At 38.2% G+C, this 26,924-nt stretch overlaps 1 protein-coding gene across 2 annotated transcripts in view; it reads left to right on the top strand.

The window, feature by feature from the left end:
* The window catches only part of ksr2 (kinase suppressor of ras 2), a 57,523-nt gene extending 30,620 nt beyond the window's left edge, over positions 1–26,903 (top strand). For both annotated transcript variants that reach the window (XM_088993414.1, XM_088993413.1), the window contains 15 exons: positions 2,979–3,048; positions 5,838–5,921; positions 7,101–7,186; positions 7,954–7,974; positions 8,119–8,228; positions 9,928–10,096; positions 10,323–10,364; positions 12,699–12,768; positions 16,246–16,294; positions 18,358–18,719; positions 20,497–20,593; positions 20,665–20,798; positions 20,898–21,032; positions 23,565–23,694; positions 24,984–26,903. In XM_088993414.1, the coding sequence (XP_088849540.1) occupies positions 2,979–3,048; positions 5,838–5,921; positions 7,101–7,186; positions 7,954–7,974; positions 8,119–8,228; positions 9,928–10,096; positions 10,323–10,364; positions 12,699–12,768; positions 16,246–16,294; positions 18,358–18,719; positions 20,497–20,593; positions 20,665–20,798; positions 20,898–21,032; positions 23,565–23,694; positions 24,984–25,130 (1,706 nt within the window). In that variant the 3' untranslated portion in view covers positions 25,131–26,903. The remainder of the gene's footprint in view (positions 1–2,978; positions 3,049–5,837; positions 5,922–7,100; positions 7,187–7,953; positions 7,975–8,118; positions 8,229–9,927; positions 10,097–10,322; positions 10,365–12,698; positions 12,769–16,245; positions 16,295–18,357; positions 18,720–20,496; positions 20,594–20,664; positions 20,799–20,897; positions 21,033–23,564; positions 23,695–24,983) is intronic.
* Positions 26,904–26,924: the final 21 nt, after the last annotated feature.

The raw sequence follows: 26,924 nt of genomic DNA, 5'->3' as shown, positions 1-26,924 counted from the left end.
TTTTTCGATGATCTCCTTCTTCTGCTCGACCGTCATTTTCGTTTGTGTCCTCTTTGGCTTAACACTAGTCTGTGGTGGGTGGGGTCTTTATCGGTCCTATAATAGCAAAAGTACTCCACTCGATAACAAACCACATCTGCACTGAAAGAAAGTGGGTGTGGAGAAATAGTCCGGCAACCACGGTGGCGCTGTTCGACTGTGTGGTTTGGTGTTCTTCCGCCGAAAACTAGTCCGCCAGCCACCGTGGTGCTCCGTGTGTTTGCCGAAAACTAGTTTGTACTCTGAAGGTCACTTTACAGTCACAGCATAAGTTTTTCTGTGGGTGAGCAGCAGCAGCCACACGCGCCAAGGTTCACTCAACCTGGAAGTAAATAGAAAGCTAGCTAGCCAGCTGGTAGATAGCTAATAAATAGCCAACAGATAGCTCACTAGATAGTTAGCCACCTAGATAACTAGCCAGTTAGCTAGATAGTTAGTTAGCTAATACACTCAATGTTACTAAAATACACAGATAGAAAGCTAGCTAGCCAGCTAGTAGATAGCTAATAGATAGCCAACAGTGACGTCACGAACAAGCGGGCAAGATTTTCTGAATCTGCCCAGTTCCGAGCTCATTTTGTAGCCGTTTTGGGACACTTTAAGTCATTTTTATTGGTGCTTTACTAAAAATATCAGCCTGCGTGTTTTGGGTATTTTAGATGCTATCAAACGTTTTTCTGATGTCACTTAGGAAACAAAAAAATGGGGTCGGTTGTCCTTTAAGGTTAATGCTAAGATTTTGAAAGTTTTGGAATCTTTTGGAAAGTTTGGGAAAGTTTTGGAAAGTTTGTTAGGGTTAGGGGTGAGGTTCCTGGGTTAGGGTTTTGGGGTTAGGGTCAGGGGTGAGGGGTTAGGGTTAGATTTACGGTGAGGGTTATGGGGTTAGGGTTAGGGTTAGGGTTAGCCTGACGGTTAGGGTTGGGATAAGTTTGAGAGTTATGGTTAGGGTTACTTTAGGGTTAGGGGTTAGTGTTTGTGTTTATTTAGTATTAAGGTATTTAGTATTAAGGTTAGGGTTTATTTGCTTTTTTGTCACTGTAAATGTAATAATAATGACAATACATTTTATTTTAAGCACCTTTCCTAGCTATAAAACGTTTTTATGATGTCAGTTAGGAGGAACCCCCCCCCCCAAAAAAAAAAAAAAAAAATGTGTCGGTTGTCCTTTAAAACACTTTTTTTTTTTCTTCAGGGTTGGCCGAGGATGGGGGCGGAATGGATTAATTTAATGCCATTTCAGTTCAGGGAAATGTAATGTCGTCAATTTAATTTAATCTTGGAACGAATGAAGGTCTTAACTTAAGGCACTAGTGTAATCAAAGCCATGAACACACACACACACACACACACACACACACACACACACACACACACACACACACGTGCGCTCGCTCCTGCAGACTCACAAAGACACTAAGCAGTGCTGAGTGGCGTCCAATCATGCCCCCCCCCCCCCCCCCCCCCCCCCCCACCGCCCCTGCTCTGAATTGAGTTATCAGCTTGATTGAGTGTAATTGAGACGCGCATCGGAGCGCCGAAAGAAGATGGCAGCCCCCCCGGGGGGTGAGGGGGGGGGGGGGGGTGCAGGAACAGGAAGAGGGGGGGGGGCAGCCGGTGTTGGATGGGGAGGAAAAAAGGGGGGCAATATGGAGCCACCAGATGAGATTAACTGTCAGCAAGTCAGCGTCGTCGCGGGCTGCGTTTTGACAAGGAGCAGCCGTGCTTTGGCGTCATTATCGCTCGCATGGAAAAAACAAAAAGAAGCAAATCAATAAAGTTCCCAGCAGATCAATTAAAAGTCGGCTGATCAACAATCGGTGAGCTTGTTGGAAATCACGCGGGGTGTCGTGCTACAATGCCAATCGCCTTTTGATCAATAATCATCATCATCATCATCATCATAATCATCATCATCATCATCATCATCATCATCATCATAATGGTCTAGTTTAATCTGCTGTTTTATTATGTTTTGTTTTATTCATGATTTTATTGTTTTATGTATTGATTTTATTGTCCTTAGGCGCTTGTAAATTTAATGTATTATTATTATTATTATTATTATTATTATTAATGATAATAATAATAATCATCAACATCATCATAGTAATTATAATAATAATAATGGTCTAGTTTAATCTGCTGTTTTATTATGTATTGTTTTATTGTTTTATGTCTTGATTTTATTGTCCTTGGGCGCTTGTAAATTAAATGTATTATTATTATTATTATTATTATTATTATTATTATTATTAATAATGGTCTAGTTTAATCTGCTGTTTCCTTATGTTTTGTTTTATTCATGATTTGATTGTTTTATGTATTGATTTTATTGTCCTTGGGTGTTCAGAAAGGTGCTTGTAAATTCAATGTATTACTATTATTATTATTAATAATAATAATAATAATAATAATAATAATAATAATAATAATAATCATCATCATCATCATAATAATCATAATCATTTATAAGTGGCTTTCAAAACTCTCAAGGTCACTTTAAAGTCACAGGATCAGTTTTTCTGCGGGTGAGCAGCGGCAGCCACACGCGCCAGCGTTCACTCACCCGGAAGTAACTCAAAAAGATAGAAATGTAGCTAGCTAGCTAATAGAAGGCTAGATAGCTGTTTCCTGACTCAATTAGCTAGCTAGCCAACCATATAGCCAATGTATAGCCAACTAGATAGCTAATAGCTAGCTAGCTAGCTAGTAATAATAATAATCTGTTTGACCTTTCAAAACTCTCAAGGTCGCTTTAGTCACAGGATCAGTTTTTCTGTGGCCGTTGACTTCAAGTGGGCGCTCGGTTGGCTCGATTTCAGTTTGAAAAGATACCCGGGAATTGATTGTTAAGATTTTGCTTTTCATGCGCGCCACGCTGAGGAAATCCTTTTGTCTCCCCCTCCCCCTCCCCCTCCCCCGACCGACTCCCTCGACAGACACTCTGTCAGTGCCTCGCTGGTCCCCGCAGATCCCCCGAAGAGATCTGGGAAACTCCATCAAACACAGGTGAGTGAGTGGACGAGGAGGAGGAGGATCTTACGTAAGGCGCCCGTTCGTTCGGGCAACCTCCGCAAATTTCAGCAAAGTCAAACCGCGGGCGACTGTTTGTTGCGATCAGCGGTGGTGGGGGAGGGGGGGGGCTTTCCCGTACTACCCTCAACACTTTTACGTCGTATGTGGACCATGGAATGTGCTTTCGGCGCATTGATGTGGATGCAGGATTTTTTCATATATAATATTTTTCTGTGATGACATTTTTAATCACTGCAAAGTTTATTATTTCTTATGTTTTATTCTTTCTATTTTTTTAAATTCTAATTAGTATTTTTTTTCTAATTTTTTATTTGAATTAGTGTTTTTAATTTTTTATTGTTTACTATTTATTTTCTGTTTTTGCATTTTTATGTCTTATGTTTATTTTGTATTTTACAAATTTAGCTCTATGTCTATGTATCTTTTTGTATTTTTTTATATATATATTTTTTTTAATTTTAATTTGTAATTATATTTTTGAATCTTTCAGTTATTTTCTTTTCTTTTTACTTTTTTAATGTTTTATATTTTGTATTTCTTACGGTTATTTTGTATTTTTAATTTTTTTTATAATTTTTTTTTTTCTATTTTTTAATTTCAATTTGTATTTTTGTAATTATTTTTTACTTTATGTTCTTTCATTTTTAATGTCTCATGTTTACTTTGTATTTTAAATTTTTATTTATATGTATATATCTTTTTGTAATTTGTAATATTTTGATTTTTAATATTTTTATTTTCATTTTTTAAATTATAATTTTTAATTATTTTTCTACTCTTTAAGTTTCTTTTTTCTTTTCTTTTTTGACGTTTTTGTATTTTTTATTTCTTACGGTTATTTTGTATTTTTAATTTTTGTTTTTTATAAGTTTTAAATTTAATTTGTATTTTTTTTATTATTTTTTTACTTTTTTTATGTTTTTTCATTTTGTATGTCTTATGTTTATTTTATCAGAATCAGAATCAGAATCATCTTTATTGCCAAGTATGTAGAACACACAAGGAATAGGAATAGGAATTTTAAAATGTTATCTTTATGTATATATATTTTTTGTATTTTGTAATTATTTGATTTTTAATATTTTAATTTTAACTTTTTAATTTCTAATTTTTAATTATATTTTTCTAATCTTTAAATTTCTTTTTTTTCTTTTTTACATTTTTATGTTTTTGTATTTTTTATTTCTTATGGTTATTTTGTATTTTGTATTTTTTATTTATATTTTCGTTTTTTTCTAATGTTGTAATTTAAATTTGTATTTTTTCATTTTAATTTTTAACTTTTTTATGTCTTTGCATTTTTCTGTGTTATTCTGTTTATTTTGCATTTCAAAATTTTATCCATGTGTATATATGTATCTTTTTGTAATTTGTCAATTGTATTTTTTTTATTTACATTTTTTTAATGTATAATTTTTAATTATATTTTTCTCATCTTTAAGTTTCTTTTTTCTTTTCTTTTTACTTGTTTAATGTTTTTGTATTTTTTTATTTCTTATGGTTATTTAGTATTTTTAATTTTTTACTTATATTGTTTGTTTATTGTCTCATTTTTTATTTTTTATTTGTATTTTTTCATTATTTTGTACTTATATATGTTTTTGCATTTTTTTATTTCTGATGGTTAATTTAAATGTGTATTTTTTAATGTAAATTTTTTTCATTGTATTCCTTTTTTATATTTTTGCAATTTTCGATTTGATTTTAACTTTTAATGTTTTTACTTTTTTATTTTTTTAAGTAATTTTTTTAACTTGTCATTTTTAATTTATTTTTGTCGAATTTTGTAGTTGAATTTCTTTTCTTTTTTTTAACTTTCTTTATTATTTTTTTTTTTTCTTACGTTTATTTTTTAAAAATTGTTATTCATTTTTATGTATTTATTTATTTATCTATTTTAACTCTTTATTTGATATACTTTTTTAAATGGAGTGACGTGATTTATTTGAAGACTCAGTTTACCCTCGGCTAAATTAAAATGGAATCAAATGAAAATCCAATTGAACGATGAGGTTAGCCTGATGTTTATTTTTTCCTCGCAAATACAGAGCGAGCCCAGGCTATTGACTTCCAATTTTTTGCATTATTATTATTATTATTATTATTATTATTATTTTTTTTTCCCCATGGAATGCGCCACCTCTCAGACAAGCAAAATCCGTCGAGAAGAAGCAATTTGGAGCGCCGGCAGCCGTTAAGCGCTCGGCGGCCGTCTGCCTAATTGACTCCGACATCTTCCCCTTGTCTTTTTGAGGACCGCACGGTGACTGACACGCCGGTCCCGCCTGTCAAATAACACCGACGCCGTTTGACGCCACAAACAACCGCGCTATCAATGTTCTAACGCCTCCATTTTGAAGCATACGGTGATATCTTGGCTTCCAAACTTAATTGGTTCCCAGACAGAGTGTGTAAGGCGAAAAGTGTGTATCCCAAAAATTTATTTCCCATAGGAAACCATTAAAATGAGAATAATCCGTTACCAGGTCCCCATAAAAACATTAAGCCAAGGTGTTGGTAAACCGAGGTGTCACTATATTTTGATATCCAGATGGAAGGCAAATTTCCTAATTGCCAACCAATGATTGATCCAAAATGGCGCCGAGCTGGTCCGCCTCTCGTGAGGAAGGCCGACACTTGATCAGCGTCCGCTTATTGAAAGGTCGCTTGGATGGAGAGGCGGCGTTCCCAAATGTCAACGGCGCTATTTTTCTCCTTCACCATCCGTCAGCCGTCATCCTCATGTCCTTGTTCTCCTGCAGATTTTCCACCAAGTATTGGATGTCGCAGACGTGCATCGTGTGCGGGAAGGGAATGCTGTTTGGACTCAAATGTAAAAATTGCAAGTACGTCGCCACGCCTTTTTCTCGTACTTCTCCTGTCTTGTTTCGCCACAGAAACATCTCAAATCGCTATAATTCATATAAACACACTTGAATTTCCAAATGCCAAAATCCCAAATCGGAAATTGTACAAAATCCAAAGCAGAGTGTCCCATAGGAAATCATGTAAATCCAGTTAATCCGTTCCTGATCCTGATCCAAACACCGCCCAAAAAATATGAAGCCCATTAAAGACATTTTTAGACTGTTAAATATCGATGAAAATGTTTCTTCAGCCATCATCTGTACTTCTTTGAAGGTATCGGACGTTTTGCTCCTCATCCGAAAAGCTTCATCAGATAACTAAAATTTTGCTGGTAGCTCTTGCCCTGGTAGCTCTTTGCTGGTAGCTGTTGCCCTCGTGTATGTATATCCAAAATGTCCACAACTAATCTGATAACTTATTTTGTCCTGACTGATTATGTTCTATCATAATTGTACAAAATAATTGTGCAAAATCCAAAGCAACCTGGCCCATAGAAAATCATGTAAATCCAGTTAATCTGTTCCTGATTCAGATTACTGCCCATAAATATGAAGCCAATGAAAGACATTTTTCGACTGTGAAAAAATTTCTTCAGCCGTCATCTGTACTTCTTTGAAGGTGTCAGATGTTTCGCTCCTCATCCGAAAAGCTTTGTCAGCAAACTGACATTTTGCTGGTAGCTTTGGCCCTATATACATATATCCCCAATGTCCAAAACTAATGTGATGATTTATTTTGTCATGACTGATGATGTTCTATCATAATTGTACAAAATCCAAAGCAACCTGTCCCATAGGAAATCATGTAAATCCAGTTGATCTGTTCCTGATTCAGATAATGCCCATAAATATGGCATTTTTTCCCATAGTTTACTAAAAAGATACGATCTAATCCACGAAACAGAGAGCAAGGCTTTTGATGATTTTCTTTATCTAAATTTTTTTTCCAGTTTTTTTGTTCTGCTGGGCTTTTGTTTAAAAAAAAAAGTCTCTGGATACGTCGTCTCGATTTCTTTTCTGGCGCTGCGGCATCCATTTTACCTGTTGTAAAAAGCAAAATGTCTCCATTATGGAATTGAATGGATTGCGTTAAATGCTATTCTTTCTATATTGTTACGTTTGCAATCATTGAGTGCAACCATGTGCGTACGCATTTAGGCTGAAGTGCCACAATAAATGCACCAAAGAAGCTCCGCCCTGCCATCTACTCATCATCCAGCGAGGCGGCCGAGATTTCCTCAAAGGTAAAACGAAAAACACTTTTATTTATTTTTTTTTGGGTTTTTTTTTTTTTGTGGAGCTTACAATTACAATTACAATGAGAAAACTCACAGATCCTGGACACTTCTTTCTATTGACGTCACTTTTGCCGTTAGCCTTTGAGAAATGACATCAACATTTCTGACCGTGTTATTGTCATTTTCAAGTCCCTCCCCAATACATTTGAAAAATAATGATACCTCATTTTCACTTATTTTCTGTCATTGTGCAATTAAAAACAGCAATTTATCCGAAATGTATATTATTATTATTATTATTAATTTGTAAATAATCTATTACTAATTTATTATTTATTATTTATTATTTATTATTTATTAGTTATTAGTTATTATTTATTTTTCATTTTTCATTTTTTTATTTTTTATTTTTTGTTTTTTATTTTTTATTTTTTATTTTTTATTTTTTATTTTTTATTTCGCCAAAATGAGAAGCTTTGACGTTTTGCAGGTGTTTTGCGAATATTTTCACATTTGTCACCGTTTTAAAGATCATTTTATCAGCTAGTTCATGAAGCTAACACACGTTCAGCCTGTAAATTAACCTAGCATGGAAGCTAACCTAGCGCCACTTCCAAAGATGTCAATCTCTGCCTGATTATCAGCACAATAGTCGCGTTTTAAAGATCATTCAATTTTTAGGCTTATGAAGGAAATGATCATTTATCTCCATATTTAACTTTTAATGTTATTTTTTTTATCCCTCTCGCTATCTCTCACTCTGTGCTGAGAAGACAACCAAGGAGTCACTCATGGTAAAGAACACAAATTTGTCAACTTTCTATTTCCAATACGATAATAATAAAATGTTTGAAGACCAAATGAAAGTCGTTTTGCACGCTCTTTTTTGTTAAAATTTTTAATTATTTTTTTAAATTTTATTTTGGTCTTCCTGACAGTCGCTCGACTGGTGCGAACCGAGTCGGTACCGTGCGACATCAACAACCCGCTCCGGTACAGCGACCTGCACGTCAGTCAGACTCTGCCCAAAACCAACAAAATCAACAAGGTGAGTCGTCACATTCGGGGGGTTCGTTCGGGGGTCCATGGTCAATTTCACTTTCCTTCTTTTTCTTTGGCTTTGTGTTCTCTTTCGGAAGGGGAGGAGGGGGGGGGGGGCGGCTATACAGAGTTTCGCGCTATCAGAGTGTCCACGCTCGAGTGTCTCCATTGTCTCCAGAATCGTCTTCTTCACTTCCTTGTCGTTCTTCTTCTCTGTCTGTCTACTTGATATTTTCCGCCATTTTTGGTTTTGTCATTTTCTTCACCTTCTGTCAGAGATGTTCGATCGGACACTGTGGAAAAAGACTGGAACCCAGAAAGATTGTGTTTTACTGCCGGCAGGAGACGTAGCCATTCATGACAGACGTCTGCCAAGCTATTTATTGAGAGTAGATGCACATTAAAGTGATACATTAGTAAAACATCGTTTTCTTGATTAGAATACCACACCTCTTGAGTTCTAAACACAAACAGCTGTAAGCAATAAAACATTGTCTTTTGTAACCTGGCTAATGAGCTCTTCCTGTGAAGGAATTTCAAGTCGTAAATTGTTTCGGTGATAAAGGAGTTTCCTAAGTCCTAAATTCTGTCCGAGGCCAGATCTCCTCGATGAAGATGACAGTTTAACTTGCTGTGTCTGTTGACCTCAGATTGACCCCAGGTTGTCTGCGCTTCAATTGTGTATTGGAGTCACACGTGTTGACTAAGCGTATAACAGCATGAAACTTTGAAATATGACAACTTCTTATTCTCCATCACCTTCTTATTCTCCTTTTTTACGCCTCCCTCCTCCTTCCTCCCGCACTTCTTCAGCTTCCGAGCTAGTCTGCCTTTTGCTCCTTTGCAATTGCGGCATTTCTGAGGAGCTCTGTTTCCATGGCGACCGCTGTCGCCGGCGGTCATCACCTCGACGGGAAGTCAAGATGGCGGCGCGTGGCGGTCAATAATGCGTCAAAGTTGCCGAAATTGAAACGGTTGAGAGTTGCTAAAAAGACGTTTCTAGGAGACAAACGTCTCGCCGTTGTTTTTGATGATTCCAAAATGGCCGACTCGTCTTCAGTGTTGATTCAACACCTCAACAGTGAGGACTCAATTCTAAATTGTCTTTAATATTGATGAAAACACGTCCGTTCGAGAACAAACACAGTGATACCTCGGCTTATGAACGCTTTAGCTAACGAACTTTTCGTCTCACAAACATTAAATTCGCCAGAATATAATCTTGGCATACAAACTATTTTCCGGGAAACACACGGAGCACCACAATGAGTGATGTGTCGTTCGCGAACGAGCCGGTTCTTGGAGCTCCTAACAAGGAGCTGGAAATGGCAGCCGACTTTTTTTCGTCCTCTATTCCCCCACCCCCGGTCTTCGGTTAATAAAGATGATTCTGATTCTGATTCTGATGCAATATCACAACGTCTAAGATGTACAACCCAGAGCTCCTTGAGTCACTTTGTGCAAAAAGCTATCAAGCCATCAACGACCATCTCAAAGGTCAATAAAACGACTTTATTATGCAATATAGTTTATTTCTTTAATTACAATACCCTAACACATTTATGATACATAAAATAAGGTATATTGTGTGTAGATTTAAGGCTTATTTAGTAGAAAATTCTGTTTTATGGGGACCTGGGAACGGATTATGCTCATTTGAATGGTCTCCTATGGGAAATTAATGTTTGGAATACACACCTCGGCAGGATCACATGGCCCTGCCGTATCAGCCGGACTCCAGCAGCAACCCGTCGTCCACCACCTCGTCCACGCCGTCGTCGCCCGCGCCGCCGCCGCCGAGCAGCGCCACGCCTCCCTCGCCGCTGCACCCCTCGCCGCAGTCGTCGCGGCAACAGAAGCATTTCAACCAGACGGGTTGGTGACGTTTTTCATTGCACCAAAATTTAACTGAGCTTGAGTACTTGGAAATATATCGAAGTATAAGATGATGAAACTTCAAACAAAAGTAATTCACACTCTCTCACCATTTGAAAACAAACAATCGGATATTCCAAAAGGAAATAAAAACATGTTGATAATTTTTGACGTATTAAAAAAAAAAAAAGGAAAACTCTGAAAGAATTTGTTTGTCTCTCCGCAGCGTCCAGTTACTTCAAATACAAACAGCAGTTCATATTTCCAGGTAGGTTGCCTTTCAATTCCTTTTTGCTAGTTGACATTATATATACAGTAAAGTCTCGTTATATCGATATTTAAGGGAGTCCGAAAAAATATCGATATAACCGGGACTATCGATATATCCGACCCTGTTTGCATGTAATATCCGTGCGTGCATATAGTATATATAGGGATATCGATATAACGAAACTTTATATATATATATATATATATATATATATATATATATGGGTGTGTATGTTGTTGATGTATATCTACATCATACACATCTACATGTATATGCATGTATGTATATGTATACAGTATCGTTATATATATATCGATATATATCGATATTTTTTCGGATATATATATAACGAGACTTTACTGTATATATATATATATATATATATATATATATATATATACACAGTATGTGCATTTGCGTGTGAAATCCCAAAGAATAAATTGTCATTGCTGGTGACAAAAAGCAGCATTTTTGTCTCTTTGATGGCAGAATTTGTCTTTGTTGTGTTTTAATCCCGAGCTTTTGCTTTTGCTTTTGTTTTGAATGTCGCCGGCGCCGCTTTGGCGCCTGCTCATCAAAGCGGTGAATAATGAAGCATCCGTCTTCACACTTTACGCCTTTCACCGAGTCATCTTTTTAATTTGAGCGCCGTGCGAACGGGCGTGGGAGGCAATTACCTCAGCGACGTCTTGCCACCATGACATGTCCAAATTCCATTCACGGCAGAAGTCCTCGCATCGATTCAAAATCCGAAAATGAAAAGATGTGAACTGCACTGCACACCCCCGAGAATACCCCCTCAAAGTTGGCGCACCATAACCAACCCCTCAAAGTCCTCAAGATGGCGACTTGGCGGGTGACTGCTTAGCTCATCCGCCTCACAATTCGGATGTACGCCCTCAGCGATCCACTAGATGGTGCTAAAGAGCCGCATACGGCTCCGGAGCCACGTGTTGCCGACCCTCTGCTTATACAGTGATACCTCGGTTGACGAAGCCATTGTCTTACGAACGTTTCGCTTTGCGAACGTTACATTCATGACAATTTTACCTTGGCATATGAACTATTTTTTAGGATAAACACGGTGCGCCACAATGAGTGATGTGTCGTTTGCGAACGAGCCCGTTCTCCTAACAAGAAAATGGCAGCGATTGTTTTCCCCGCCCCCGGTCTTCGGTTAAAGCCACGTGATTGGTCACGAACGCAGCAGTGAGGGGAAGTGGTTTAAACATTAAAGAGACAGGCAGACGACAGAGTGAGAAAATAGATTGAAAACAGTGAAACTTGGACTCGTTTCAACTTAATAGCTCAAAGGCAGAGTGTAGACTGCAAGGTTAAAATTCCCATCAATCAGGCTCCATAAATATCCTGCACAAGCTATCTGTACACTTCATGTAAAAAGCTATCAACCCAGCTAAACAGAACACAATTGATGAGGAACAAGGTAAAATTATCGCAGAGAAAGCACCTACAAGGCATCATTCCTCAAATTGGTGAAAGAAGAAGGAAAGCGGCCATTCCATCAAGCCATCAACTACCATTGACAAAGGTCAATAAAACCCCTTTATTATACAGTATAGTTAATTTTTTTCAGTATAATACCATAGCACATTTGTTATTCATAAAATAAGGTATATTTTGTGTAGTTCTAAGGCTTAGAAAATTAGAAAGTAGAAAATGATGTGGACCTGAGAACGGATTATTTTCATTTGAATGGTTTCCTATGGGAAATTAATTTTTGGGATACAAACTTTTCACCTTACACACTCTGTCTGGGAACCAATTAAGTTTGTAAGTCAATGTATCACTGTCCTCAACAAATGGCCAACAACCAATTGCCAGAAATGTGTTTTTACCCACGCACTTCTCGCCTCAGAGGTTGTTGACGATTTGAAAATCTTTCAAACTTGATTTTTTTTTTTTTTTTTTTTTTTGACCAATGCGATAAATAACGGCGGGCACACGTTGTGCCTAATTCTTCCACTTTAGTGCTAATGATCCACTTAGAAGTCCACAAACTGTGCTTGTTTATCCATTTCACTTTTGTTCATTCAATTTATTCCCACTAATGCGTTTTCCTCATTAGCATTTGCCGCAAGTGACTTAGCCGTTGTTAGCTGCTGCACTTTTGTGAGTCCAGTCAAATGTGGGAAAACAACAAACAAAAACAAAATAGCGAATAGTGCGAACAAACTTTACGGTTACGGTTTCGAGCGCCACGCTAATCCACTGGTGCGATTTTGGGATGTTGAAAAGGTTCGGGGATTTCAACTTTAGCATTGATGCTAATTCCACCGCTAACATTTTCCTCCCGTACTCAAATTCCCCCAGACGTCACGCCGGAAGCTCCTCCGAGCAGAGCGCCGCAAGTCATCCTGCATCCCGTCCTGTCGGATCCCGGGTGAGTTTGCCGGGCGCTTATCAGTGAAAATTATTATTATTATTATTATTATTATTATTATTATTATTATTATTATTATTATTATTATTATCTATTAGCTGTCTATTAGCAAGCTAGCTTTCTATCTGAGTTACTTCCGGGTTGAGTGAAGGCCTAGCTAGCTATCTGTTAGCTATCTATTAGCTAGCTATCTTTCTATCCGAGTTACTTAGCTACAGTATCTATTAGCTGTCTATTAGATAGTTAGCTTTCTATCCAAGTTACTTCCGAGTTGAGTGAATGCTGGCACGTGTGGCTGCCGCTGCTCACCAACAGAAAAACTCATCCTGTGACTGTAAAGTGACTTTGAGAGTTTTGACAGGCGCTGAGAAATGTATTATTATTATTATTATTATACTTCATTGTTATTATTATTATCACTTTTGCTGCTGAGTTATGATGATGATGATGATGATGATTATGATTATGATTATGATTATGATTATGATTATGATTATGATGATGATGATGATGATGATGATGATTATTATTATTATAATTATTAACGAGCCGCATACGGCTCCGGAACTGCGTGTTGCCGACTCCCACCAACCAATTGGCCATAAAGAAAAAAATATAGCACGCAAGCAACTTATGAACGAATTCAACTTACAACCGACCATTCGGAACGTATCTTGTTGGTAAGTTGGGGGACCGACTCGGATATGTTTTCTCGATCGGGATATTCAGATGTGACGAGACTATTTTTAGATCGACTGGCGGCGTCAAGCCGGTCAGTCAAAATTCATAATTCATAACCGCTTTGCATTGAAAGCCGCAAGGTTGAAAATGATGAGAAATGGGAATGTTTTGGTGGCGTGATCTGACTCAAAGTGCGTCTTGCTTTCCAGCATTCCTCATTTTTATCCATTTATTTTCTTAATCTGTTTCCTTCCGGTTGCCGATGTTGGCGATTTTGGTCATAGAGGCGAGCAAAGCTCAGTGGAGCAGCGAGGGAGGCGAGCACCGGCGGGCTAATGTTAGCGCTTGGCGGGCTTCACGCTACGCCGGCCACGCCGGGCGCATTTCGGCGGCGAGGCAAAAGCGAGGGGGCGAAGGAGACGCGGAGACGCGGAGACGCCATGCCTCTCCACCCACACTTTGATTAAATCAGCGTCGGCGTCCGTCAGCGAGCCAACAAGATGCTCTCGAGACGGACGAGTCAGCTGGCCTGATATTGCTGTGTGTCCTCCTTTTATTTTGAAAGGGGCGGCGGCACATATGTCATGCTCGTCACTGCATATCTATCTATCTATCTATCTATCTATCTATCTATCTATCTATCTATCTATCTATCTATCTATCTATCTATCTATCTATCTATCTATCTATCTATCTATCTATCTATCTATCTATCTATCTATCTATCTATCTACCTATCTATCTATCTATAGATCCATCTATAGATCCATCCATTCATCTATATATATCTATCTACATTTGTCTATATATCTATATCTATCTTTATCCATCGCTATCGATCTAAAATATATGAAATAAAATGTATTATTATTATTATTATTATTATTATTATTATTATTATTATTATTATATCATTCTTTACACTGTTTTTCATCTTGAGAAGTTCCATCTTGGATGTTATTCCGTTGCGTTGTTATCTATCAGCCTTGAACGCACGTATCCATGCTTCCTTTCCGCGAGTGGAGTTAACTTGGCATCTCTCACACACACACACACACACACGCACGCAGTCATTGTGTGCGTGGAATGTCGGCCACGTGGCATCCGGAGCGTGTGGTCTTAATGGCCAGGTGGCGAACCCCGACAAGTCCCCGCGGGATCTCCTCATTAGAGGCGCCAGTCCTGCGCCGCCGCAGGAAATCAGGTCCTTATCTTGTCAAGATGGCCGCCCGAGCAACGGTGATGAAGCGAGGAGTGACTTTGGATTGATTTTTATTTCATCCTCTACCACACTGAGGCAGGAACGTATCGGATTAGCTCTTTAGCTGAAAGATAAGCGAGAAGAACGATTTCACACCAGCCGCTTTCCAGCCAACATGGCTGCTTCAAACTTGACTTGCTCATGTTTTTTTTTTTTTTTTTTTCTCGTACGCAAGATAGACAAATTTCATGTCACCAAAGTGAAATCAATTCCAGGGGCTCCTTTTATGCCATTGAGTAAAAAAGTCAGTAAAAGGACACTAAAATTAACACATTGACTGCCAGACAATGTGCAAAAATGCGCCCACTCCAGTGCCAGGGTTTTTGTCATTGTCACTCGAATTCCAGGATCCATAGAATATTGAGTTTTAGGACGCCATAAACATTCAATGCAGCGTTAGAAAGACTTTCTTAGACTCTCTTCTTTCATTAGGGAAAAAAATGAGTTAATTCCTAAGGGATCTGGAGTTATATGAACTTGAAATGAGGGTGACTATCCAAATGCAATGCAATATATAGATAGATATAGACAGTGATACCTCAATTTACAAACGCTTTAGCTAGCAAACTTTTCGCCTTAAAAACATTACATTCGGGAGAACATAATCTTGGCATACAAACGATTTTTCGGGAAACACACGGAGCGCCACAGAGGCTGGCGGACTAATTTTTTGCCGGAAAACCACCAAAGCACACGGCCGAACAGCGATTTTCTATTACAGATGATGGCCACCGGGGGTGGCAGTAGAGTACATGTATGCATGTCATAATGCCCACGTATGTATACGTATGCGTATCATAATGGTCAAAGGTAAATAAAACGACTTTATTATACTGTAGAGTTTATTTCTTTAATTACAATACAATAGCACATTTATTATACCTAAAATAAGGTATATTTAGTGTAGTTTTAAGGCTTATTTCGTAGAAAATGATGTTTTATGGGGACCTGGGAACGGATTATTCTCCTTTTAATGGTTTCCTATGAGAAATTACTGTTTGGAAGACACACTTTTTGCCTTACACACACTTTCTGAGAACCAATTAAGTTCGTAAGCCCAGGTATCACTGTACATGTATCCATATCACAATGGCCATGTATGTATGTAGGTATGCATATACGTATGCGTATCATAATAGTCAAAGGTGAACAAAACGACCTTATTATCCAGTACAGTTTATTTCTTTAATTACAATACAATAGCACATTTATTTTACATAAAATAAGGTATATTTTGTGTCGTTTTAAGACTTATTTCGTAGAAAATTATGTTTTATGGGGACCTGGGAACGGATTATTCTAATTTTAATGGTTTCCTATGGGTAATTAATTTTTGGGAGACACACTTTTTGCCTTAACACACTTTCTGGGCTAACATTGAAAAAAAGAAAATGCTGCCCCCTTGTGGATAAGAAAAAAACATTGCCAGAGGACATGACCAGCGATCTATCGGCACCCAAGCATGAAAAACCTGATTCACCTGATTTTTTTAATTTCCGTGGCTATTTTGTGACACGCGTCGTTTGTGCTTGCAGCAACGAGGGAAACCCTCTCCTCCAAATCGAAGTGGAGCCAACGTCCGACGTGAGTCAATCTTTCTTTTCATGTCTAGTTCCATTCCGGGTGCGCCATGGGTTTTTTTTTTTTTTTTTTTGGTGTTGTTTTGTCTGATGGCTTAAAAAAAATATTAAAAAAGTAAGAAAAATGACATATTTAGGGGAATGGTGGAAATTGCCTTGAAGAATATTCCAGCGAGCGTCTTGGCAATACATCATTTTCACCAATACATTATGTTTCAAATCAAATTGGAATGAATCACCACCGACACCCACACTTGGTTTCCCTCTGGCTGTTTTCTCCTTTCATATCATGCAATTTTTTATGTTTTATTTTTTGAAAGTCATCAAGGCATCATCATATTTCAAAGTGAAGCGAGCGAAGAGGAAATAATGGCAACTTGTCGAAATGAGTTCACTTGCTTCGTCTTTCACTCGAGTTTGAAAAGGAAGCCAAAGTTACAAGACGTACACAAACAAACATTCTCGTGTTTATTGCACACTTCCTGTTTTTTTTCTTTTGTTATGTTTTTTTTGTTTGCTTGGCTTTTTAACAATTTTTGGTGGGTCTATGCAAAAAAAAAAGCAAAATCGGTCAAATTTCTACAAGACATACAAAATCAAAAATTCAAATATAAATTGCACACTTCCTATTTTTTGTTTTGCTTTAGTTTATTGTGTGTGTGTGTGTGTCTTTTTGCGTGTTTTTTTGCTCGGCTTTTTAACAATTTTTGGTGGGTCTATGAAAAAAAAAAAGCTAAATCGGCCAAATTTCTACAAGACATACTCAACCAAAAATTCAAATGGAAATTTCACACTTCCTGTTTTTTGTTTTGCTGTATTTTTTTTTGTATTTCTTTTTTTTTGCAACGTGTACAACCAAAAATTCAAATGAAAATTGCACATTTCCTGTTTTTTGTTTTGCTTATTTTTTTGTGTGTGTTTGTGTGTTTCTTTTTTTGCTTGGCTTTTTAACAATTTTTGGTGGGTCTATGCAAAAAAAAAACAAAATCGGCCAAATTTCTACAAGACATACAAAATCAAAAATTCAAATATAAATTCCACACTTCCTGTTTTTTGTTTTGCTTTAGTCTTTTTGGGTTTTTTTGCCTGTTTTTTTGCTTGGCTTTTTAACAATTTTTGGTGGGTCTACGCAAAAAAAAAGCGGAATCAGCCAAATGTCTACAAGACGTATACAACCAAAAATTCCAATTAAAATGGCACATTTCCCGTTTTTTGTTTTGCTTTATTTTTTTCTGTTTTGTTTTTTTTTTTTTTTTGCTTGGCTTTTTAACAATTTTTGGTGGGTCTACGCAAAAAAAGTCAAATCAGCCAAATGTCTACAAGACATACTCAACCAAAAATTCAAATGGAAATTTCACACTTCCTGTTTTTTGTTTTGCTGTATTATTTTTATTTTATTTTTTTTATTTCTTTTTTTTTTGCTTGGCTTTTTAACAATTTTTGCTGGGTCTACGCAAAAAAAGCGAAATCAGCCAAATTTCTACAAGACATACACAACCAAAAATTCAAATGGAAATTGCAGATCTCCGGTTTTTTTGTTTTCCTTTTGTTTTTTTTCTGTTTTTTTTTTTTTTTTTTTTGCTTGGCTTTTAATTTTTTTTTTTTTTTGGTGGGTCTACACAAAAATCTGCCAAATTTCTACAAGACGTACACAACCAAAAATACAAATGGAAATTGCACACTTCCTGTTTTTGTCTTTTGTTTGTTTTTTGTTTTTTTTGGGTGTTTTTTCTTTTTGCTTGATTTTTAATAAATTTTTGGTGGGTCTACGCAAAAAAAAAAGTGGCCACATTTCATGTTTCAATGCAACTGACTATAGGTAGGTGCTGTTTTTTTAGTTTAGTTTTTTTTAGTTCAAGTTCATAGAGACTTTTTTTTTTGTGGAGACTTTTTATGTGATGATCATGTTGACCAAATTTTGCATTGCAAAGAGTCACATTTTTTGGTCTAAATTGTTTTTTTTTTGGTCTAAAATGGTAGACTTTGCTTGTTTTGCCGCTCAGCTTGTCTTTGTTTGTGGGTCTAATCTATGCCACGTTGACGTACGTATCTTTGTCGCCGTTTCAGAACGAGGAAGTGAACGAGGAAGAATCGGGCGACGAGTTTGAGGAGATGAACCCGTCGCTGCTGTCGGCCCGCAACTTCCCTCGCAAGGCCAGCCAGACCAGCATTTTCCTGCAGGAGTGGGACATCCCCCTGGAGCAGCTGGAGATGGGCGAAATGATCGGCAAGGGCCGTTTCGGCCAAGTTTTCCGCGGCCGCTGGCACGGCGAGGTGGCCGTCCGCCTCATCGACATCGAGCGCGACAACCAGGACCAACTCAAGGCCTTCAAGCGCGAGGTGATGGCCTACCGCAACACCCGCCACGAGAACGTGGTCCTCTTCATGGGCGCCTGCATGAGTCCGCCGCATCTGGCCATCATCACCAGGTGGGACCCGCCCCCTCACCCCCTCGGCGGAGCGAAGGCCGCATGCGTACGTTACGTGTGGAGCGCTTACATCATCACGGCGATGACGTAGAGTTGCAGCGCTTTTGTTGCCGATTAGTATTTCATTCAGCTCCAGGACGTTTATTATTATTATTTTATTTTATTTTTTTCCTCGACTCACCTGCGTGGCACAGCCGGAGGGGTGGGGGTTCTCAGGTGCACGCCGGGGGGTGCTGCGTAGACTTTTCCGTGAATATGCTGGGATGACATCGACCCCCAAAGTCATGAGGAACATCAAGAAGCAAGACTTGATGTCATGTGCAACGCTCAATTATTAGTATTATTATTATTATTATTATTATTATTATTATTATTATTATTATTATTATTATTATTATTATTATTATTATTATTATTGTTGTTGTTATGACTATCACTATCATTAATATTATCATTATTATTATTATTATTATTATTATTAGTATTATTATTATTATTATTATTGTTGTTGTTATGATTATCACTATCATTAATATTATCATTGTTGTTATTGTAGTACTATTTTATTATTATTATTATTATGACTACTCTCGTTATTAGTAGTATTATTAACGCTATCATTATTAGTAGCATTATTACTGTTAATCATTATTTGTATTAGTATTGTTAGTAGTATTATTTCCATTATTATTATTATTATTATTATTATTATTATTATTATTATTACCATTAATATTATATTATTATTATTATCATTATCACTGTCAGTAATATTATCATTATGATTGTTTTACTATGTTATTATTATTATTATTATTATTATTATTATTATTATTATTCTTAACACTATTATTAGTATTATAAGTAGTAGCATTATTACTGTTATCATTATTCATCTTAGTATTATTTTATTATTAGTATTATTTTATTATAGTATTATTTTTATTATTATTATTACTAGTAGTAGTAGTAGTATATTATTATTATATTACTATAGTATTATGACTAGGTTATGATTATTATTATTATTATTATTATTATTATTATTATTATTATATTATTTTTTTTATTTTTTAGGTGAACCTCGATAAGTCCCACAATGAGCAATTGTACTTTGCTTTGTTGACTAAAGTGAATATATTACTACTACTACTACTACTACTAATAATAATAATAATAATAATAATAATAATAATAATAATACTATTACTACTACTACTACTAATAATAATAATAATGCTATTACTACTACTACTACTTCCAATAATAATAATAATAATAATAATAATAATACTATTACTACTACTACTACCAATAATAATACTACTACTACTACTACTAAAAATAATAATAATAATAATAATAATAATAATAATACTATTACTACTACTACTAATAATAATCATAATAATGCTATTACTACTACTACTACTACCAATAATAATAATAATAATAATAATAATAATAATAATACCAATAACAATACTACTACTACTACTACTACTAATAATAATAATAATAATAATAATAATAATAATAACATGTGAGGAAAGGGAACACATTGCAGAAAAAAACCATCACGTTCCACCAATCCAATGTATGCAATGTTGCGCTTGTGTCGCCTCACAGCTGCAGGCGAGAAGCCACGCTGGAATCCGTCAGAGCGTCCGGGGAGGCTTGGGGAGTGGGAGGGCTCGCTATGGGGAGGTGGGGGCATAAGAGGGAATGGGCGGGGCTTGCCAGTTCTCCTCTCACGGACGTTTTCTTCCGGTCGCAGCTTATGCAAAGGCCGAACGCTTTATTCGGTGGTGCGCGACGTCAAAGTGGTCCTGGACGCCAACAAGACCCGACAAATCGCACAAGAGATGGTCAAGGTAACGAAACGCGGCCCCACGACGTCACCCCAAAAACGTCGGATTCTTATCGCTCAGGCGTGCCTTTGCAGGGGATGGGCTACCTCCACGCCAAAGGCATCCTCCACAAGGACATCAAATCCAAAAACGTCTTTTACGACAACGGCAAAGTGGTCATCACCGATTTCGGACTCTTCACCATTTCGGGGGTTTTGCAAGCCGGCAGGTGATTGGTCGGAATTTGCGTCAACTCTGATGCCATTACAAATAAGTAAATACAGAATAATAATAAGAATCATATATTTATTTTTTGTTTGTTTCATAGTCGGAGAGAAGATAAATTGAAGATCCCGAGCGGCTGGTTGTGTCATCTGGCTCCGGAAATCATCCGACAGCTCTCTCCAGACACCGAGGAGGACAAGCTACCTTTTTCAAAACAGTCCGACGTCTTTGCTTTCGGGTAGGCTCGATTAGCCGCTTAGCCGCGTAGCATGCGCATCACGCATTAAAAAAAAAAAAAAAAAAAAAAAAAGTACTGACACATAACAGCCAGTAGGTGGCACTAATGGATTGGATTGATTAGCCTTTATTAGTCTCGCATTGGAGAAATTGACATTTCACAGCAGGAATGTAAAAGGAAAGGAAGAAGTAGAAAAACAAAATATAGGAGCTGCTGGAAAGGCAGCTACTCTCGCGGCGCCATCTTGAAGTCAAAAAAAAGAATAATAATATGACACTTAGACACAGTCATTCAATTTTAAGCACTTTCTGCACCCTCTTTGTCGCATGAAAGAGGAGGGGATCAAAGCGTCCTTTTCATCAGTGGATCAGGGACGTCATGATGAAATGAGCACGTCTGCTACTAGCTAAATATTAAAAGCAAACACGAAGCTTTAGCATCCATTGACGAAAGAGATTGTCTCGCCATCTCCTGTCCCGTGTAAATCCACTTCAATTCCAAGCCGCGACATGGCACCGACATTCCTCCCAATCAAAAACAGTGCTGGCATATTCATGCTGCCAAAAAGGCGCAACCGCTCACGATAGTCCCCTCCTCGATTAATATCATAGCCATAAATGCTGCAAAACAATCCGTATTCGTTCCACATGACACACAACGACACAAAGTGACAAAAGAATACACAACAACAACAACAAAAGCAAGGCTCGTGATAGCACTTGCTAACGGCTGCCTACCTGGGCGCCGTTAGCAAGTTTGATCCACGTTTGCCGCTTTTTTTTTCAAATTTTTTCCCTTCCATGACCTCACAGCAGTATGATCAACTCAGCGTTATGCTAATCGAAGCCGCCATTGAAGCTTTTCGGCGACGTACGCCGGAAAAAAAGCACTTTGTTTTGGTAAACGGGTGCAAATGTAGGCAGACTTTTCCACACACACTTGTTCGGGAAATGTCATCCGCCCATCGTCCGCGGGTGCTATTTAGTCGGTGCGGCGACGCATTCAAGAAAATCAAGGCGGATAATGACTGGATTTTGCAGGAAGTGGAAAATGGCCTTTTCCACGCAGATGGCGTCTTGCCTTTTTTGCGCTTCTGTTCTTACACCACCCAAAAAAGGCAAATATTCCCTAGATTATAATAATAATAACAATACATTTGATTTATAAGCACCTTTCAAAACTCTCAAGGTCACTTTACAGTCACAGGATCCGTTTTTCTGTGGGCGAGCAGCGGCAGCCACACGCGCCAGCGTTCACTCAACTCGAAAATAGATAGAAAGCTAGCTAGCTAATAGATAGCTAGATAATATGCTAATATGCCAGCTTTCTATATGAATGAAGGCCTAGCTAGCTATCTGTTAGCTCTCTATTAGCTAGCTAGCTTTCTATCCGAGTTACTTACCTACATATTAGCTAGCTAGCTTTCTATCCGAGTTACTTCAGGGTCGAGTGAAGGCCTAGCTAGCTATCTGTTAGCCATCTATTAGCTAGCTAGCTTTCTATCCAAGTTACTTCCGGGTTGAGTGAACGCTGTCGCGTGTGGCTGCCGCTGCTCACCGCAGAAGAATGTATCCTGTGACTCTAAAGTGACCTTGAGAGTTTTGAAAGGCGCTTAGAAATGAAATGGATTATTATTATATGTTTCCTGACTGAAATAGCTATCTATCTATCTATCTATCTATCTATCTATCTATCTATCTATCTATCTATCTATCTATCTATCTATCTATCTAGTTAATAGATAGCAAGCTAGCTAATAGATAGCTATCTACCTAATAGCTAGCTAGCTTATGTTTCCTGACTCAAATAGATAGCTAGCTGTCTAGCTAGCTAATGGCTACATAGATAATCGATTGCGTCATGCCTCCATTTTGAGTTATAACAAAGACCCTCCCCCTCAAAATCCGCATTTTTTTCTGACTCGGTTAACAAAATGAAAGCTTTCCCCATTGACCTAATCGTTCCCTTTTAGTACTTTATATATATATATATATATATATATATATATATATATATAGATATATATATACAGTAAAGTCTCGTTATATCGATATTCAAGGGAGTCGGAAAAAATATCGATATAACCGGGACTATCGATATATCCGACCCTGTTTGCATGTAATTTTCTCCGTGCGTGCATAGAAATAGTATCGATATAACCGGGACTATCGATATATCCGATATCGATATAACGAGACTTTACTGAATATATATATATATATATATTGTTGGAATCAGCATACCCAACAGGTCTTACCTCGCCCCTTGCGTCCACTCTTGAAAGTCACACTGGAGCGAGATAAAAATAGTCCAGGGAGGGTGGGTTGGGGTGGGGTGAAGAGCTCATGAATATGCAATAGCGCCACGGGGACGGGGGGGAGGCGGGGCGGCGGGTGACCTGGAGGTGGCAGCGCAGATGGACCTTCCGCCTTTGTCCAACCTTCCGACTCTCTCCGTTTGAAGTCCTGCTTTTGAAACTTTTGCTCGTGATGGACACCTGAACCTCTCCCGTCCGTTTACCTTCCATTTTAGCACCATTTGGTTTGAGCTGCACGCCCGCGAGTGGCCTTACAAGAGTCAGCCGGCGGAGGTCATCGTGTGGCAGGTCGGCAGCGGGGTCAAGCCCAGCTTGGCCCACGCCGGTATGGGCAAGGAGATCTTGGTGAGGCCCCCCTTTTTGTCCCTTTGGGCAATCCGTGTCATGACTGAGTCGCGATCGAGTCACTATGGAGTCATGACTTTGAGTCGCTAACTTGTCACCACCCATTCCCTATCAGATCACAAATAAATCAAACAGAGTCAGGAACGAGTCGCTTAAGACTCACGACTGATTCACCACTAAGCCAAAATTGAGTCACGACTGAGAAATGGGCTAATCACTATCGAGTCACTCCAGAGTCATTACAGATTCCTGATTGACTCGACACCAAACCTTGATTGAGTCACTACTGAGAAATGGGCGAGTCATTCCTGAGGCATTATCGAGTCGTTACAGAGTCACTATTGACTCACCATCAAGCATTGATTGAGTCCCGACTGTGAAATAGGTGAGTCACTACAGAGTCACGACTGACTGACCACCGAGGCTTAATTGAGTCACTCCTGATAAATGGGCGAGTTGCGATTGAGTCACGATAGACTCATGACTGAATCGCCCCCCAAGCCAAGATTGGGTCATTCCTGAGAAATGGGCGAATCACTCCTGAGTCACTATCGAATCACTACAGGGTAACGACTGACTCACCACCAAGTCTTGATTGAGTCACGACTTAGGAATGGGCGAGTCATTACAGAGTCATGACTGACTCACCAGCAAGCCTTAATTGAGTCACGACGCAGAACTACGCGAGTCGCGATCGAGTCACTAGAGAGTTGTGACTGACTCACCACCAAGCCTTCATTGAGTCACAACTCAGAAATGGGCGAGTCACTACAGATTCATAACTGACTCACAACCAAGTCTTCATGGAGTCACGACTGAGAAATGGGCGAGTCACTATCGAGTCACTATAGGGTCCCGACAGTCCTGATTGACTCGCCACCAAGCCAAGCTTGAGTCAGTACTGTAAAATGAACGAGTCACTCCAGATTCACTCTCAAGTCATCGCAAACACATGACGAAATCATGAATCTGTCACTGCTGAGTCACTAAACCCATCAACCCGCATTCACGACTGGATCATAAACAACTCACCACTAAGTCTTAACTGAGTCACGAACCAATCGTAGAACCTGTGCGCTGTATCCAGTATTGATCATTTCCAAAAATTGGATCTGACGATAATGAGACAAGCAGAACCCTATCGCCCCTAATATTTTGAAACCCTGACCTTATTTTGAAAATCCAATCCTGACTTGAAACCCTAACCGCCAAACCCCTTTATTATTTACTATTTTGTGTGTGTGTGTGTGTGTGTGTGTGTGTGTGTGTGTGTGTTTTGCGTACATTAGGACATTTTGCTGCTGTGCTGGGCCTTGGAACAGGACGAGCGTCCCAGCTTCTCCAAGCTGGTGGAACTGCTGGAGAAACTGCCCAAACGCAACCGCCGCCTTTCGCATCCGGGACACTTCTGGAAATCGGCAGAGTACGTCAAATGAGCGCACCACAAAGATAACAACAAAAAAAACATTTTCATTGTCCTTTGTGGGCAATCAACGAATGTGACTGTTGCATACGTGTGAGTGTGTGGCCAGCATCCCTTTTTGGGGCGACTTGGGGCTCGCCCGTTTGCCCGTCCGCGCTTGAGCTTTAATGGCCATTGGATTATTATGATTTTTTTTATGAATGTTTTTAGTTATCGGCGCCATACCGCATGAATGTCAACACGTTTTCTACGCGGGCGTTCAAATGTAACAGTTGATACGCCCTGATTTTATTGATTTAATTTTTTTTCAAGATGCGTTCAGGGTATAGGGAAATCAAAATACAGTGATACCTTGGCTTACGAACTTAATTGGTTCCCAGACAGAGTGTGTAAGGCGAAAAGTGTGTATCCCAAAAATTTATTTCCCATAGGAAACCATTAAAATGAGAATAATCCGTTCGCAGGTCCCCATAATTTTCTACTTTCAAATTTTCTCAGCCTTAAAACTACACAAAATAGACCTTATTTTATGTATAATAAATGTGATATGGTATTATAATTAAAGAAATAAACTGTAATGTATAATAGTCGTTTTATTGACCTTTGTGATGGTCGTTGATGGCTTGATGGAATGGAGTGTCCGCTTTCATCAGCATTAAACACTTGATGAGGAATGGAGCCGTCTTCTTTCACCATCTTGAGGAATGATCCCTTTGAGGTGCTTTCTCTGCCATCATTTTACCTTGTTCCTCATCAATTATGTTCTGTTTAGCTTTTTGCATCATGTGTACAGATGGCTTGTGCGGGTTATTTGTGGAGCCTGATTGAGGGGATATTTTAACCTTGCAGTCTACACTCTGCCTTTGAACTGTCAAAGTTGAAACGAGTCCAAATGTCAGTGTTTTCTATCCATTTTCTCACTCTGTCGTCTGCCTGTCTCTTTAATGTTTAAACCCCCGCCCCCAATGTTTCGTTCTTGACCAATCACGTGGCTTTAACCGAAGACTGGGGGCGGGGAATAGAGGACAAAAACAGTCGGCTGCCATTTTCTTGTTAGGAGAACGGGCTTGTTCGTGAACGACACATCACTCATTGTGGCAGCTCCGTGTGTATCCCGAAAAATAGTTTGTATGCCAAGGTAAAATTTTCATCAATGTAACGTTCGTAAACCGAAAAGTTCGTAAGCCAAGCGGTTCGTAAACCAAGATATCACTGTATCGTCATTTGGATTCAGTTCAGAGGATATGAGACAGACTAAGAGAGAAATAAAACGGCACAAAAAGTCACAATTATGTTTTTTCTCTCAAAGCAGTCACACATTTGAATTAAAAATGGTGTTTTTGACCTCCCCAAAATTTCCGATTCTTATCAAAAAACAAAAAGTATGTTTATTTCTAGATTATTTTCTTCCCTGTACTGTACAATCATCTCCCCTCCCCCCAAAAAAATTTGGGGTCACTAAAATTATTTTTATGCACAATTTGCACAAAATGTCAGTCAAACTGCCTATTCAACCATCATGGTGACTCTTTTGATTGACAAGCGTCCCACCAGAGCTAAGGATTGCTTCCTGCCCCCCCCAAAAAAAATAATAATAATAAACCAGACAATCGCATGATGTCAATTGAAATTGTTGCAAAAAAGAAAAACAGAATCAAAGCAATTTTGCTGCTGCTGTTTTTAATGTCAAGTTTTGACTTAAAGCGGACGACACCGGTTACCTTTGTATAATAAGATTGACAGCTCAAGAAAGATTGAACACCCCCCTCAAAGACACCCCCCCCCCCAACAAAAATGTTTCTTATTT

Source organism: Hippocampus bargibanti, linkage group LG04, assembly GCF_051943395.1.
Source record: "Hippocampus bargibanti isolate YZ-2025 linkage group LG04, ASM5194339v1, whole genome shotgun sequence".
Lineage (NCBI taxonomy): Eukaryota > Metazoa > Chordata > Actinopteri > Syngnathiformes > Syngnathidae > Hippocampus > Hippocampus bargibanti.
Note: the sequence above shows the minus strand (reverse complement) of the source record. Positions and strands in the feature narration are given on the sequence as shown.